The sequence below is a fragment of the Stenella coeruleoalba genome (assembly GCF_951394435.1).
Source record: "Stenella coeruleoalba genome assembly, chromosome: 5".
Lineage (NCBI taxonomy): Eukaryota > Metazoa > Chordata > Mammalia > Artiodactyla > Delphinidae > Stenella > Stenella coeruleoalba.
The window spans coordinates 96,756,354-96,773,781 of NC_137150.1; the positions used below are offsets into that span (position 1 = coordinate 96,756,354).

The 17,428-nt window shown below is 38.1% G+C and overlaps 1 protein-coding gene across 1 annotated transcript in view; it reads right to left on the reverse strand.

Annotated features, from left to right (window-relative positions):
* The window catches only part of ADGRG7 (adhesion G protein-coupled receptor G7), a gene marked incomplete at both ends in the record, with an annotated part of 97,322 nt that overhangs the window by 77,594 nt on the left and 2,300 nt on the right, over window positions 1-17,428 (reverse strand). The window contains 1 exon segment of the mRNA XM_079921441.1: window positions 14,097-14,266. Coding sequence (XP_079777567.1) covers window positions 14,097-14,266 — 170 coding nt within the window.

A 17,428-nucleotide genomic window follows, 5' to 3' on the forward strand; every position in this document is an offset into this window, starting at 1 on the left:
TTGTAACATTCTTTATTTTAAAGTCTATTTTGTCTGATACGAGTATTGCTACTCCAGCTTTCTTTTGATTTCCATTTGCATGAAATATATTTTTCCATCCCCTCACTTTCAGTCTGAATGTGTCCCTAGGTCTGAAGTGGGTCTTTTGTACACAGCATATATATGGGTCTTGTTTTTGTATCCATTCAGCAAGCCTGTGTCTTTTGGTTGGAGTAGTTAATCCATACATGCTTAAGGTAATTGTCAATATGTATGTTCCTATTGCCATTTTCTTAATTGTTGTGGGTTTGTTTTTGTAGGTCTTTTCTTCTCTTGTATTTCCCACTTAGAGAAGTTCCTTTAGCATTTGTTGTAGAGCTGGTTTGGTGGTGCTGTATTCTCTTAGCTTTTGCTTGTCTGTAAAGCTTATGATTTCTCCGTCAAATCTGAATGAGATCCTTGTTGGGTAGAGTAATCTTGGTTGTAGGTTCTTCCCTTTCATCACTTTAAGTATATCATGCCACTCCCTTCTGGCTTGTAGAGTTTCTGCTGAGAAATCAGCTGTTAACCTTATGGGAGTTCCCTTGTATGTTATTTGTCATTTTTCCCTTGCTGCTTTCAATAATTTTTCTTTGTCTTTAATTTTTGCCAATTTGATTACTATGTGTCTCGGCGTGTTTCTCCTTGGGTTTATCCTGTATGGGACTCTCTGCACTTCCTGGACTTGGGTGGCTATTTCCTTTCCCATGTTAGGGAAGTTTTTGACTGTAATCTCTTCAAATATTTTCTCTGGTCCTTTCTCTCTCTCTTCTCCTTCTGGGACCCCTATAATGTGAATGTTGTTGTGTTTAATGTTGTCCCAGAGGTCTCTTGGGCTGTGTTCATTTCTTTTCATTCTTTTTTCTTTATTCTGTCCTGCAGCAGTGAATTCCAGCATTCTGTCTTCCAGGTCACTTATCCGTTCTTCTGCCTCAGTTATTCTGCTATTGTTTCCTTCTAGTGTAGTTTTCCTTTCAGTTATTGTATTGTTCATCTGTTTGTTTGTTCTTTAATTCTTCTAGGTCTTTGTTAAACATTTCTTGCATCTTCTCAATCTTTGTCTCCATTCTTTTTCCGAGGTCCTGGATCATCTTCGCTATCATTATTCTGAATTCTTTTTCTGGAAGGTTGCCTATCTCCACTTCATTTAGTTGTTTTTCTGGGGTTTTATCTTGTTCCTTCATCTGGTACATAGCCCTCTGCCTTTTCATCTTGTCTATCTTTCTGTGAATGTGGTTTTTGTTCCACAGGCTGCAGGATTGTAGTTCTCCTCCTTCTTATTATTATTGGTAATCAGAGATGGTGCTACTTCCTGTAGCAGTGGATCATGCCTGACAGTTCTGGAGGCTGGGAAGTCCAAGATGAAGGCTCCAGCGGATTTGGTGTTGTGTGAGGGTCTGCTTCCTGCATCATAGACCACTGTCATCTCCTCAATTCCTTTTACCTAATACATCATATCTGATTTTCAATTAAAAATTACAGGGCATGCTGAAAGGCAAAAAACAGCCTGAAGAGATAAGCCAACCATCAGAACCAGATTTATAGATGGCAGAGATTTTAGAATTATCAGACCAGGAGTTTAAGATAATTATGATTAATATGCTAAGAGCTTTAAAAAAGTAGACAGCCTTTAAGTACAAGGGGGTAATACAAGCAGAGAGATGGAAACTCTAAGCAAGAATCAAAAGAAATGCTAGATAGTGGGAAGCAGCCACATAGCACAGGGAGATCAGCTCCGTGCTTTGTGACCACATAGAGGGGTGGGATAGGGAGGGTGGGAGGGAGATGCAAGAGGGAGGAGATATGGGGATATATGTATACATATAGCTGATTCACTTTGTTATAAAGCAGAAACTAATACACCATTGTAAAGCAATTATACTCCAATAAAGATGTTTAAAAAAATGCTAGAATCTAAAAGCACTGTAACAGAAATGAAGAATGTCTTTTATGGGTCCATCAGTAGACTGGACAGGGCCAAGAAAAGAATCAGTGAACTTGAAGAAATGTCAGTAGAAACTTCCCAAACTAAAAAGTAAAGAGGAAAAAATAAAAATGTAACTGAATATGCAAGAACTGTGGGAACAAAAGGTATAACACATACTTTATGGCAGCAGTTCCCCCAACCTTTTTAGCACCAGGAACCAGTTTCGTGGAAGACAATTTTTCCATGAACAGGGGGTGGGGGGTGACGGTTCAGGCGGTAATGCGAGCGATGCAGAGCATGGGGGGACAGCAGATGAAGCTTCGCTCGCTCGCCCGCCACTCACCTCCTGCTGTGTGGCCCGGTTCCTAACAGGCCACAAACTGGTACCGGTCTTTGGCCTGGGGGTTGGGGACCCCTGCATTATGAGAATACCGGAAGGAGAGGAAAAGGGAAAAGGAACAGAAAAAAACATTTGAAGTTTTCGTACCTGAGAATATTCCAGAATAAATGACAGACACCAAATCACAGATTCAGGAATCTCAGAGTCAGAGAACACTAACCAGGATAAATATTTAAAAACAAACAACAACAAAAAACCCTACACTTAGGCATATTCTATTCAAACTGCAGAAAATCAAAGACAAAAAGATCATTTCAAAAGAAGCCAAAAGGGGGAAAAAATACCTATGGAGAAACAAGTATAAGAATTATACTGGAATTCTCAGAAATCATGCAAGAAAAAGAGAATAGAGTGAAATATTTAGTGTTGAATGAAAAACAACAAAGAATTCTGTATCCAAGGAATTATCCTTTAAAAGTAAAGGAGAAATAAAGACATTCTCAGACAAAGAAAAATTGAGGGAGTTTGTCAGCAGTAGTTTGTCACCATTTCTGTCTTGCACGAAATGTTAAAGGAAGTTAATCAGAAAGAAGGGAATGATATAGGTCAGAAACTTAGATCTACATGAGAAGAGCATTAGAGAAGGAATAAATGAAGGTAAAATACAATCTTTTAGTTTTTTATTCTTAATTGACCTAACAGATAAGTTTGTTCAAAGTAATAATAATAATGATATATGAGGTGATTATAGCTTATGGATAAATGAAATGAATGACCAAAAAAATGTTATAAGGAAAGAGAAGGAGGAATTGGGAATACTCTGCTATAAAGTACTGGCATCACACATGAGGCCATATATTGTTAATAGAAAGTAATCGTAAATGTATATTGCAAACTCTAGGATGCTCCTAGGCATTCACCCAAATAAGTAAAACCTTGTGCCCACACTAAAAGCTGCACCTGTACGTTTACAGCAGCTGCATATATAATCACCAAAAACTGGAAGCAAGATGACCTTTAATAGGTGAATGGATTAAAAAAAAAGCCTGTATATTCAATATATCTATACAAGGGGATATTATTCAGCCATAAAAAGAAATGAGCTATGAAGCCCCCCAAAGATATAGAGGAATCTTAAATATATTTAGCTAAGTGAAAGGAGCCAGTCTGAAAAGGCTACATACTGTATGATTCCAATATGTCAGTCTGGAAAAGCAAAACTATAGAGAGAGTAAAAAGATCAGGGGTTGGGGAAGGGAGGGATGAACAGGTGAAGTGTGGTGGATTTTTAGGGCAATTAACTATTCTGTATGGTCCTGTAACAGTGAATATACATCATTATGTATTTGTCAAAATCCATAGAACTGTACAACACAGTGAACCATAATATAAACTATGTATTTTAATTAACAATAATGTATCAATATTGGCTTGTCCATTGTAACAAAAGCAACATACAAGTGTGAGATATTGCTGACAAGGGAAACTATACAGGGGGAGGAGTGATGAGAGAGAGAGTAAACGGGAACTCTCCGTACTTTCTGCTTAATTTTTCTGTAAACCTAAAACTGGTCTAAAAATAATTAGTATTAAAAAAATAAGATATGGATCCTGATCTCAAAGTGCTTACATTCTAGCAAGAGAGATTTAATTGTAACTGTTGTGTGACAAACTTCTCTATGTGACCAATGAAATATGCAAATCTTCTTAAATTATAAAATACTTCAAATACACAAGGTATGGAAAATAATAAAACATCCCCAACTACCCACACCAGTTTTAATAGATAGCAACTTTCTCTCAGATTTGCTTCAGACTTTTTTTTCTTAATGAGCAATGAAACTAGAAAGAGCTGAAATCCTTTGAATTCCTTTCTATTAATATTCCTTTACCCGCCTACCTAGAAGTAACACTATTTTGAAATTATCTTTCCCATCACATTTTATACTACTGTATGTCTAAGATAATCAGTATGTAGCATTTTAAAAAAATACTGATGACTATTTTAATGGTTACTGTTCTATCTAGGTATTTTCCCCTCCTTTTGGAGTAAATTTTGGTCATTTACATTTTTTAAGAAAATTGTCACTTGACCAAAGTTTTATACTAGCTAGGATAAGGTTTTCCATGGTATTTGCTTATGTTTTTCCTCATTAGTTACTGTTTTTTGAAATCACTGTCTTATTTTTTTAATATATTTTAATAGGTAATATATTCAAAGTTGAAAATAACATTTGTTCCCATCCCCAAATATACACAAATAATTTCTATTCATTTTTTCCAATCTTTCTTTTCACAAGAATAAGCAAATATGAATTTATAGTCTTATTTTCTCCCTCTCTTTTCTGTAGCTTGCTCTCGCACTTAATGGATGTCAAAAAATCTTTTCACAGCAGTTTACAAGAGAACTTCCACATCTTCTTTTACAGCTGCATTATATTCCATTGTGATTGTGCCCTAATTTAACTAACCACTTATTGATGACACTTGTATTGTTTTCAATTGTCGCTTCAAAATTGCATTCTACACATTTCATTTTGCCATTGTACAAATTCATCTGTAGAATTTATTTCCAGAAATGGAATTTCTGAGCCAAAGAATACACATTCGTCTTCTTGACAGTTATTAGCATCTTGCCCCACAAGGGTTGTACTAATTTGTATCGATATTTTCACCAGCAACGTAACCATATGCAGGGTCTGGGACAACGTTCAATGAAGACCAATCTACCATTTACATAAAAGTAAACGCAAAACTCTAATGCTATGATAAACATACCTTCATAAGGACCTGAAAATCCAAGTCTGAATTTAGAAATCGTGGGTTCCTCGAAGCCCTACGTCAGAAGGTGAGAGGCCCGCAGCTGCCCCTTCTCTCTCCATCTCCGTTTTGTCCCACACTCAAGGGGCCCTGCGCTCACACACGCAGACACCCCAGCCCATACCTCAAGCTCTTTTCACAACACACTGTGAACAGCCACCCCTCGTGGTCAGGGAAGCACAGGCAGCGTGGCTGACCCTCCAGACGACGAGTGGGAAAGGCAGGCCCAGTCCCGGGAGGCGGAGCAGGGCTTCTGAGGACCCATGCGTAGGAGGAGATGCTGGCTCTGGGTGGGCGTGTCCCCTTGGCCTCACAGAGAAGTAGTATTTTGCTTAAAGGGTCGCGACCCTTTTATTTTCGTATATGTTGCTTAATTATGCCTTTTTTTTTTGTCTTAATGAATCTCACTGGAAATGTATCTATTTAAATTCATCTTTTCAAAAAACTAGCTTTTGGTTTTGCTGATCTCCGCTCTTTTTTCTTTGATTTCCATTCCATTAATTTGTCCTTATTTTTATGACTGCCAGAAATACTTCCTTAGAATTTAGTCTTTATTTTTTTAACTTCTAAAGTTAGAATCCTTAAATCACTAATTTTCACTCTGTCTGGTTTTTTAATATGTACATAAAGCTATAAATGTCATTCTAACTATATTTTTAACTGTGTCACAAGTTGTGATATAGAGTTTTTCCCCTGAATTTTTAAATATTTTGTAATTTTCATTTGATGTCTTCTTTGAATTATTTAAAACAATTTTTTATACATTTATTAGAATTTTCTTGGTTATTTTATGCACTGCCTTCTAATTGTATTGTATTGTATTCACAGAACATAATCTATAGGATTCATTCTTTGGTACTCACTAAGACTTTCTTCTGAAAATAATATATACTCTCTATTTTCTGTGGCAATTCGAATTTATAAATCCACTAAGTCCAGTTTGTTAGTTATGTTTTTCAAATTTCTGAATCCTTACTGATTTTCGCTGCTTGACCTATCAGTTCCTTACAGGAAAGCATTAGACTCAACCACCCCGATTGTAAAGTTGTGTTATTTATCTGTATAATTCTGCCCTATTTTGCTTTATATATTCTGAGTCTGTGTTATTTGATGCATACAGGCACAGGATTATTGGTTCTTCCTTGTTGAATTACTTCTATCTTTGAGTAATAAAACTCTCATTCTCATAGTATTTTTTGCCTAAGTTCTGGTTTTCTGATATTAATGTTGCTAACTCAGCTTTCTTTTGCTTTGGATAGTATTTGCCTGGAATTGGTTTTATCATCATTTGCTTTTCATCTTTTTGTGTCATTCAATGTTCTGTGTTTCTTATAAACAGCAGGGGTTACATTTTGTTTTGCTTCAATGATATCCAATATGACAATACCTTTCCTTAAACAGATGAGTTTAAAGTACTTAAACTTGTTGTGTTTATTATTTCTACTATCTTATTTCATGTTTTACCCCCTACTTTGATGCCTTCAATGGTATTATTTTCTTTCTTTCTTTCATTGTTTTCTAGTACAGTTGCCCCTCAGCATCTGCAGGGAATTGGTTCCAGGACCTCCACAGACACCAAAATCCATGGACACTCAAAGTTCCTTTTATAAAATGATATAGTACATTCAGCCAGCCTTTCATATCTGCAGATGTGAACCCATGGATATAGAGGGCCAACTGTATTTTAGTGCCACCTTGTTTTTAAATCTCCTGTAACATTAGCCTTTTAAGATGTAGAAAGCAATCTATAACTATTTAAATCTACCAAAAAGTTTGTCAGTTTGTTTGCCCTGATAGATTATATTTGTTCCTTCTAGGTTCAATTTATTGATTTCTGAAGTATATGATTTAATCTTTCTTTCAGTTAGGGTCTATGAGTGACAGATTCTCCAAGGTTGACCTGAAAAGGCTTTTATTTTGCCCTTGCCCTTGTCAGTTTGATAAGGTATGCAATTCTGGGTTGACAGCACTTTGAGGATATTACCCCAACAAATTTTCTAGAATTTGTTGCTGTTAATGAGAAGTTTTTCTTGATCTAACTGTTATTCCTTTTTAAGTTTTCTTTATCTGATGTTCTGCAATTTTACCATGATGTGGATTTATTTTTGTTTTCCCTGCTTGAGACTCAGTCATTCTTCAATACAAGTAAATTCTTAGTCTTTATTTCTTCCAATGTTGCCTCTCCCGTATTCTCTCTATTCTTTTCTTCTGGAATTTCTGGTAGACCCTGTTGAAATTTAGCCTTATATATTTCAAGTTTCCTAATCCTATTTCAAAGTTAACATCTCTTTATATTGTTACATTATATTATAGGTAATTTCTTCAAGTCTTCCATTTCTGTACTTCTCTAATGATTTCTAATCTCCTTTTAAGTCTACTCATTCATTTTTTCTAATTATTACTATATTTTTCATTCAAGAAATACTATCTGGTTCTTTTTCAAATTCTTTTATCCTTTTTAAAAAGTACAAATTTTTTCTTTTATTGTGATTTTTCCTCCTGTATTTCTAACTTTTAAATCATTTTTTAAATACTTTATATTCTCTTTCAGGTTGTTCTGTTAAATCCAGTTCAGGAAAAGTTAATGCTATTGGCTGCATTTAATGTCTCTCCAACATCGTGGTTCATTTGTAATTTTGGTCTGTAAACTCACCTTTATCTTACTTACTGCTCTTCCATGAGACTTTTATGGATCCTATTTGTGAAAATATTTCTACAGAGAAATTTTGCAGCACTTCTGTTATTACCTTGGGATACCATCAGTAGTAGTCTTAAACAAGTTTCGGGATAATGTCTCACTGGGGGTTTCGGCACTGAAGGTAGGACAAATTCAGATTCTGTAGCCTGGGGTTTCAATTACTTGTGGTGACTTTTCTTTTCCTACTCATGTCCCTGAACAGATGATAGAGTTATTTAATACTTCTCTGGGTTAGCGAGCAGAACTTTTCTAACCTTTTCATGGTTGAGGCAACTTTTAGAGGCTTTAGGGGTTATCCCCGTGGCTCAGGTCCAGCTTTCCCACTTGACACAGGAATGGAAGTCATGCTTCCTGTGTCCATGTGTGCATTGAAGCCACAACCCCCAGCCTCTATGGCTTATGCCACTGCCTCACCATTATGGTATTGACTTTTCTCTTTGCTTCTGCCACCTGGAATTTCCCTTCAAGAAAGAAAGCCTGCTATACATTTGAATTATTTTTATATTTTATTCATAATTTCTATGTGTTTGTAAGTAGGAAGGGCACCTATCCATGTCTATTCAGCCTGCCTTTTTGCCACTAGTCAAGAGTCATTCCTTATACTTAATGAGTATTTTGACTCCCTTTAGATAAGGGCTATGGTTTATATCTCCAGGTCCTAGCACAATGCCAGATACACAGAAGGTACCCCCCAAATTTTGCTCATTGGCTTCTTTTCCATTTACGTTTTGGTTGAGCTATCCACTCTTGAATCATAATCACATTTTCACACCTTGTGCTCTCCAGTTCAAGACGCTATCATCTGAAATAACTAAATTACCCACAAAATATAGCAAAAGTAGTATTAGCATTTTTAAGCCTCTCTGTTTTAAGTAAAGAAAGTCAGATCCAGAAAGATTATGTGCCTTGTTTATATCCTATAACTAGGTTTTTAGAGTTATGGTCTCATAAAAGTGACAGTAGCTCTTCATTAGCCCAACTTCCTCATTCTATGCAAAGAGTACATTCTCCATTAATAGTAACTCTTTCCAGAGCAATAGCTGGTTGGTAGCTGAGTGGGGACTAGAATTCTGATCTCTTGGTTAGTAATCAACTGCTCCTGGTCCCTCCTCACAGTGCCTGCCTTTACCACAGGGATAACAGGAAGAGTGAGCATCAGCTTCATTTTATTTGAGAGTCCATACACTGGAACATACTTAATAGTAGTATTTTTCTTTTATAACACCAGTGTGATAATAATAATAATAATTCCTTATATGCTTTTAAATTGTAATAAATAATACTTCGAGGAATATCAGCTCTTTTTTAACACCTTTACTACACATCATGGAAAATTAAGTGCAGAACATATGTGACACTCACATTTCATGCTGCTTGAAAAAGTAGCAGAAAATATTTGAAATTCCAAATAGAAAACATGAATTAAATTTCTTCTCCTAAACTATATAAAATTAGAATCTGTTTTGAAAAGTCTAGTTTAAGTGGGGGAATAAAAAATATCTTTCCTTAGTCAAAGAAATTCCATCAGGAAACTCTAGTGTCTAGCTCAGAGTCCTTAGGGGTTTAAAAATCCAGGGGTCTGTCATTTTTCCCAGACCAGGAATTTGAAATATCTGGGTGAGGATAAAGTTTATTCTTAAATGAGAGGACAATGTTTATGAAAGTTTATTCCATGATGGGAAAAAAACGTAAAAACTTAAATAAAATACATATAGACTTTACTTAAGGTAAAGGTTGTTCAACGTTAACAACCTGGTTACATATTCCAATAAACTGCTTAAATGTTTTAATAAAAATTTCCCCAATGGTCTAGTAATTATAAATATTGAAAAACAAATGCAGGGAGATATGGCAGTTCTTAGAACTGTTCCTGTTTCTATTTTGAGCTAATCAGTTGAAATTTATGATTAAACCTACTGTAGACTTTCAGTTTGATAGGTTGAGTTTCAATCCAAAGGTCCAAACTAGATCAACGGCATCTTTTCAAGGTATATTTCAGGGAGTGGAGAAAACTATGCACTAAATTATCAAAAAATACATAAATGAAAAATAGTAGCTAACATTTATTGAGTGCTTACAGTGTACTAGGTATCATCTTAAACCTGTAAACATATTAACTAATTCTCACAACAGCCCTATAAGATAGGATTTATTATTAATAATAGGAAAACCACAATACAGAAATGTTGAGTAATTTGCTCCAGTTTACACAGTAAGAACCAGGCAATCTGGCTGCACGGCTTTTTTCCCCCTACTCATGTATTTTTCCCCAACTCTCATGTACACATTCTACACCAGATGTTCTTCAGTAACATGTGTTATCAAAACCCTGTGGGTGGGCTTCCCTGGGGGCGCAGTGGTTGAAAGTCCGCCTGCCGATGCAGGGGACACAGGTTCGTGCCCCGGTCCAGGAGGATCCCACATGCCACGGAGCGGCTGGGCCCGTGAGCCATGGCCACTGAGCCTGCGCGTCCGGAGCCTGTGCTCCGCAACGGGAGAGGCCACAACAGTGAGAGACCCGCGTACTGAAAAAATAAAAATAAAAAATAAACCTGTGGGTGGGGTTGAATTCAGAATGTCAAGTAAAAATATCTAGTACCTGAAAATCAAGGAAAAATTCACTAAACCAAGGTCCTAGTCTCTTAATTTAAGAAAGTGACTTGTAGGCCTTCCCTGGTGGCACAGTGGTTAAGAATCCGCCTGCCAACGCAGACGCCACGGGTTCGATCCCTGGTCCGGGAAGATCCCATATGCCGCGGAGCAACTAAGCCCGTGCACCACAGCTACTGAAGCCCACACGCCTAGAGCCTGTGCCTCGCAACAAGAGAAGCCACCACAATGAGAAGCCCACGCACCACCACAACAAAAACAGCAACAAAAATTCGTCATGAAGGACCTAGGGGCAAGATGGGAATAAAGACACAGACCTGCTAGAGAATGGACTTGAGGACACGGGGAGGGGGAAGGGTAAGCTGTGACAAAGTGAGAGAGTGGTAGGGACATATATATACTACCAAACGTAAAATAGATAACTAGTGGGAAGCAGCCGCATAGCACAGGGAGATCAGCTCGGTGCTTTGTGACCACCTAGTGGGGTGGGATGGGGGGGGGGGGGGTGGGATAGGGAGAGTGGGGGGGAGGGAGACGCAAGAGGGAAGAGATATGGGGATATACGTATACGTATAACTGATTCACTTTGTTATAAAGCAGAAACTAACACACCATTGTAAAGCAATTATACTCCAATAAAGATGTTAAAAAAAATCCAGGAAAAAAAAAAGCAGCTATTTTCCTGATTCATAAAACAATTGAAATATCAAAAAAAAAAAAAAAAAAAAAGAGTAGCCCCAGCTCACCACAACTAGAGAAAGCCCGCACAGCAATGAAGACACAACGCAACCAAAAATTGATGAATTTTAAAAAAGAGAGAATCTTTTAAGAAAGTGACTTGTAAAACGGGATCATCAACTTAAACATCACTGATTCTGATGTTAAAATAATGCATGCCCCTCAGCCAATTATAAAACAAAATTTCTTCCTCCAAAAAATCCCTTCCCTTTCATAGGAATTATTTTCTTGATTTAAAGAGTGATTATATGAGGAAGCAAGAAGGGAGACGGGTAAAGCTACAGAACAGAGATTTACAACAACAGGATTAAAATTGAATAAAAGTACAGCTGCCTAAAACCCAGCTTCCTCCATCTTGGAAAGACTTCTCTGGACTTTTCTTAAACCCCAAAATGCAACCTGCCCTCCAGGAACAGTCACATGAGTTTGATTTATTATCAAGTTTGCCTCTTGGGGGAGTATGTAATTGAATAAAATGAAAGCCAAGCAACTGTAACATGGGTATAGTAATAACTGCCTCAGAGACAGTTGTCAGGATTAAATGAGGGAAGGTATGTGAAGTTTTTTAGCACAGTACCTAGAATACAGTAAAAAAAAATTAACAGTACGTTTTATAAAAATGAAACATATAAATAGTATACATATAGCCACATTGATGTTCACTCTATAGCCAAACAACAGCGACTTCTAATTGAAATTTACTTACTGCAGAATTTAAATTTTTTTGTACTTTTTCTACACAGAGGCCATTACTTTTTCATAGAAAATAAAAGCGAGAGAGATATAACTTGTTTATATAAATATGTTAAACCTAAACCATAGATATATATATATTCTGTTTATATTGAAAATAAATTTTGAAGGCAGTAAAATTAATTTACCCCAAATTTTATGTGTATGTGTTTATGTATATTTTTCCTGAGTAAGACATTCATAGTTTTCATCGGTTTCTCAGAGATATCCATGACCCTCCCCTTAAAAAATAAGTTTAAAAACAATTCATCTCTATGCCCAGGTAAAGGGACTAAAGTGAGAGCGTTCAATACTTCCATGACATGGGACGAGACGGGATGGGGAGGGGCGGAGGAGAATGACTGGAGAGGTAGGGAGTGAAGTGGAGAAGCCAGAATTTACCAACTAAGACAAAGTCTGAATACAGTGAACAAAGCAAAACAGTAACAGCAAACAATACCGGTCCTTCAATCTTTCTCTTTAGGTGGTACTGAAAACCTCCTCCTTTTCCACTGGGTTTACCCAAAAACTGAGGGATGTCCCTCAGAGCCACTTCAAAAAAGAATCAGCCAGAGCAAGGAAACGTTCATCTTTTCTGAGGAGCTGGTATGCTTTTATTGTTAAACATGGGTTCTTTATTATTTATTATCGTACGTTTGGGGCCTTAGCCCTCAGGAAACCCAGGGATATGTTTTGTATTTATTTTTAGCAACTCCTTCTAGCCTTTGATTTTCATTTACTTTCTATCCCCAAACGTGTCCTCTTCCTTACAGTGTTTTTGTACTTTGGTCCTTGTTTTAATGGTTCTATCATACCTGTGTTCTTTATAACTCACCACAAATTTCCCTTTAAAAGTAGATGTCTTGTAAAGGAAGAAAAGGAGGGAAGAAGGGAGGAAGGAAGGAGGGAGGGAGGGAGGAAAGGAAGGAAGGAAGGAAGGAAGGAAGGAAGGAAGGAAGGAAGGAAGGAAGGAAGGTTCTTAAAAGTATACCCTTTAAATTAGGTCTTGTAAATTTAGCAGCCTTAATAGGGTGAAACCTATAGTTCATAATTTTTTTAAACCTCAAATTATTCTACAAATCTTAAATAAACAAAACCACATTTTCTCCAAGTTTAAATTGTACTGCTTTTATTCTGATAAATTTTTTCTTGCTTGTTCTCTAAATCCTATTAATATAATATTCTCTAAATATGTTCTTTGGGGAAAAACCAGATCTATTCTCAGCTACCACTCCATCTGCAGCCAACATATTTGACTCCTTTTGTCCTTGACAGTGGATCTTTGCAGGCATGGTTTGTGCTCCCCCAACCTTCTGTCCTCTGCAGTTACCTTCTCTGGGGGCAGACCATCTCTCCTGCCCTTTCCTGACTGGCATTATTTACCCTTACTTACTCAGTTTCATTAGAAACTGTCTCTCTGTCTCTTTTTTTTTTTTTTTACAAAAGGGAATGCTCAGCACATCCAGTTTCGGATCCCTTTATGGAAAACCCCATGGCACAAAGGAACCAGCATTAGTATTATGGAAAATCTCTGTTCTGAGTTTCTGGGGCTTTCCTTTAACATCATTGTTTACACACCATTGCCCGCCTTCACCTCCCCTTCTCAGGCTCAGCTCTGCCACATAGCAGGTGACTAAGAAATAGTTGACTAACCAGGAAAATTGTTTTCTAAATGATCTTAATTTTTAACTAGTTTTCTACACCTGAAAAGTGGGAACTTTGTGTGCAAAACATAAGATCATTTTTTTTACAGTCCTAATGAAAACATTCCTAAACTTTCTTCTTGAAATGAAATTTCATTCTGCATGTTTAATAATGTGTGTGTGTGAGTGTGTGTGTGTGTGTGTGTGTGTGTGTGTGTGTGTGTGTGTCCATAACTATTTTCCTTCCTTGGATTTAGCTAAACAAGCCCAAACATGTGCTATGAATGATTTAAATTATTACTCGGCTATTCATTCAGTCAGGTGTTAAAAGAACATGAACAGGCCAATTCAACTGTTGTTCGTCACCCTGCATACTTAACACACACACACACGCATGTTACACGCATGTATTCATGTATATACAACCGTATGCTAGCCATCAATTGACCCTTGTCTTTTATAGTTCATAAACGGTGGGCAGTCTCAGCCTAGACATGGCACTTTCCGGTACTGGTATATCAGGTGGCAGGGACCAAGGCTCAATACCTTCTCTTGCTCTGAATTAAACACAGCAGGATGACATTACCTCTCTGGATCCTGATTACACTCTTCCAGGTGCCCAATCCCCAAATGATGGCGGTCAGCAGCCCACACACAGTGGCCACCAGCACCTTGAGGTTACACGCATGGCAGGAAGCCGTGGGGAATCCAAACCACAGATCCACTGTGCTGCTTTTCTTCTTGAGCCAAGAACTTTAATCAAAAACTCTTCTAAAAAAAATAATTCCTTCTCTCAGGGTTCTAGCAGTCAGATGTCCTCATTTTTTAGGATTTTTGAGGTTACTCAGGCAGGAAGCAGTTCAAATCACCTAATAAAAGGTACACAGTCTGCTTGCAATTTCCTCATCCTTCACTGAATGAGAACATGAAAAAAGTGATTGGGGTTATGCGGAAGGAAGATAACTCAGGGCGATAAAGGAGAAAGGGAGGGAATAGCTAACTGGGTCAAAGTGTAAATGTCCTGAGGAGCAAGGAAGTGGGGAAGGGAACAAAAAAGAAAAAAAAAAAAAAAAAGAGAAGTCAGGAAGGCAGTGGACCTGGGGATCACCTATGGTTCAGCTTCCTGTGTTTTGTTAGGAGGCTCTAGCAGAGGTAGACCAGCAGGCACTCCAGACTGTCCACTGAGGTCGAACAGTGATGTCCACTCATGATTCCAGTACTTGCACATCTTTAAGAAGCCCATACTTTGACAGCTACAGTTGGTGAGTGGGCATTACTGGCACATGAATTTTGAAAAGCACTGAAGACAGCATTACGGCCCATCTGTTATGGGCTGAACTGTGCTCCCCTAAAAATTCATATGGTGAAGTAGTACCTAGAATATGACCTTATTTGGAGATAGGGTCATTACAGGAGGTAATCAAGTCAAAGTGAGGTCATTAGAGCTGTCCCTAACCCAATATGACCGATGTCCTTATACAAAGAGGAAATCTGGACACAGATATGCATAGAGAGAAGAGGATGTGAAGAGACATGGGGAGAAGACAGCCGTCTACAAGCCAAAGAAAGAGGATGCGAACAGATCCTTCCCTCTCAGGCCTCAGAAGGAACCAACGCTGCCAAATGCCTTGATTTGGGCCTTCTAATCTCCAGAACTGCTTAACAAGAAATTTCTGTTGTTTAAGCCACTCAGCTGTAGTACTTTGTTACAGCAGCTGTAGCAAACCAAGCCACCATCTGAGTCACTGTCAGCTGGTGTCTCTGCAGCTGCAGTTCTGACCCTCTCCTGCCCAGAGGCCCATGTTCTTCTTCCCTACCCCTTCTCCACTCTCAACTGCAAGAATGAATGAATGCATGCAGTTAGAGTTCTGTTCCTGGTAGATTCAGATAGGTTTTACAAAAGAGGACACATTTAAGCTGAATTTTTTCAACCCCCAAACAACTATGTATTTTTCCCTGTTCTCTACAATGCTCACTTCATCAAAACAAAGCTTGCAGGGGACACACACATAGGCTCTAAACTTTACCTCACCCAGGGGTTTCAGAAAAACATACCAGTGTATCCCAAAATGGAAGAACTTAGAGGCAATGTTGCCAAAACACAAAATAGATGAAGGTGAATCCATTATCTCATTTACTGTGAATAGATTAAAAAATATCTGTTTCTGATATGTCTACATGTACATGCACAGAAAATGTCTGGAAGTGTACATAAAAAAATTCCTCTTGGGAATCTGAGGGATCTGATGAGAAATGTATTTTTCATTTTACACCCCTTTTATGATTTGAAGTTTTCACCTTATGCCTTTATTATTTTTTCAATTATTACAATAATAAATATATCTATTATTTCTTCAATAATAAAGGGAATAATTTTCAATAAATAGAAAATGTAAGAAAAAGAATACCAAGCACTATGCTATGCACTTTACATAACTGTATCTCATTTATAAATATGTACAATAACCCCATGGAACAGATACTGTTACCCACTGCACGAATGAAGAAATGAGACTTGGGTGGTATTGCTCTCAACAGGAGCTCTGTGGTTAAGGAAATCTGGGTGACACTAGGTGACATAAAGGTAACAGCTTTCTTCAATTCTAGGATTTCTCAGAGCCTTTCAATGTTCAAACACCTTGTGAATTATCAAGTTGCCAGCATTATCTGACCACAGAACCCTCTTCTCGAGAAGAATCTCTCAGAAATAGCATTCTTAGGAATATGCTTTGGAAACACTGTCTTGCATGAATATCTGCAGAATGGTCGTAATTGAACTGTATGACTATAGGCACCGATCATGGGCTCATGTTTGCCATGTGGTAATGGTATTCATCTCGTGTAGGGTTCCAGATTTTTTTTTTTTTTTTGCGGTACGCGGGCCTCTCCCGTTGTGGAGCACAGGCTCTGGACGCACAGGCTCAGCGGCCATGGCTCACGGGCCCAGCTGCTCCGCGGCATGTGGGATCTTCCCGGACTGGGGCACGAACCTGTGTCCCCTGCATCGGCAGGCGGACTCTCAACCACTGCGCCACCAGGGAAGCCCCAAGATATTTTGAAGGGGTTGTACACTGGTGACTGAAAACTGACTTTGGTGGTGCTCAGACATTTTTTCTTCCACACCTGACAGAAGTGCTGGAATTCTGGGATGTTACAGTGGCCATAGCTTTTTAGTGCTTTCGTATCTTTATCTATAGGCCAACTATCCAGCTAGGAACTCTAGAAATTCATAAAACAGAAGAAATCCCTAGGCACAGAAATTTAGATGTTGACATTTATATAACAGCATGAATTTCAATTGGTTATAGACAAATATATAAAGTCATCAATTTATATACACACACATATTAAGATGACAAAGAAGGAAAGGAAAAGAACTAAACAGGGAATAATTCATTTATTCATTCATTCTACTCATGCAGACGTCACGCTACATGCTGGGGATAAAATAGTGAACAAGAGAGGCAAGGTCCCCGCTCTCACATAGCTTACACTCAGGGAGGCCTGGATTTGTACTGACTTTGTCTCATTTGCTCTGTGACCCAGGACAAGCTACATAAGCTTTTGAATCTCTGTTTCTTCATATTTTAAACAACCTATCTGAGGCCTTTTGTTCCTGAAAATTTCAGTCCTAAAGTCATAGTTGAGGAAGCCCAGCGCAGATTTAGAATCCAGCGGGGTAAGGAGGGGATCCACAATGGGGGAGGGCAAAAGGCGGGGGAGAGCCTGGCATGAGATGTCAGACCCCAAGCAGGGTGAATAAGGCATCCATGTGATGGGGAGAGGCAGCCTGGCATGAGGCTTCAGAAGCAAGGGGTGAGGAACGTGTCCAGGTGAGAGATAGCCCCATGTGGGAAATCAAAGCTACAGCAGAGAGAGGAGGGCAGTCCTTCAGAGACCGA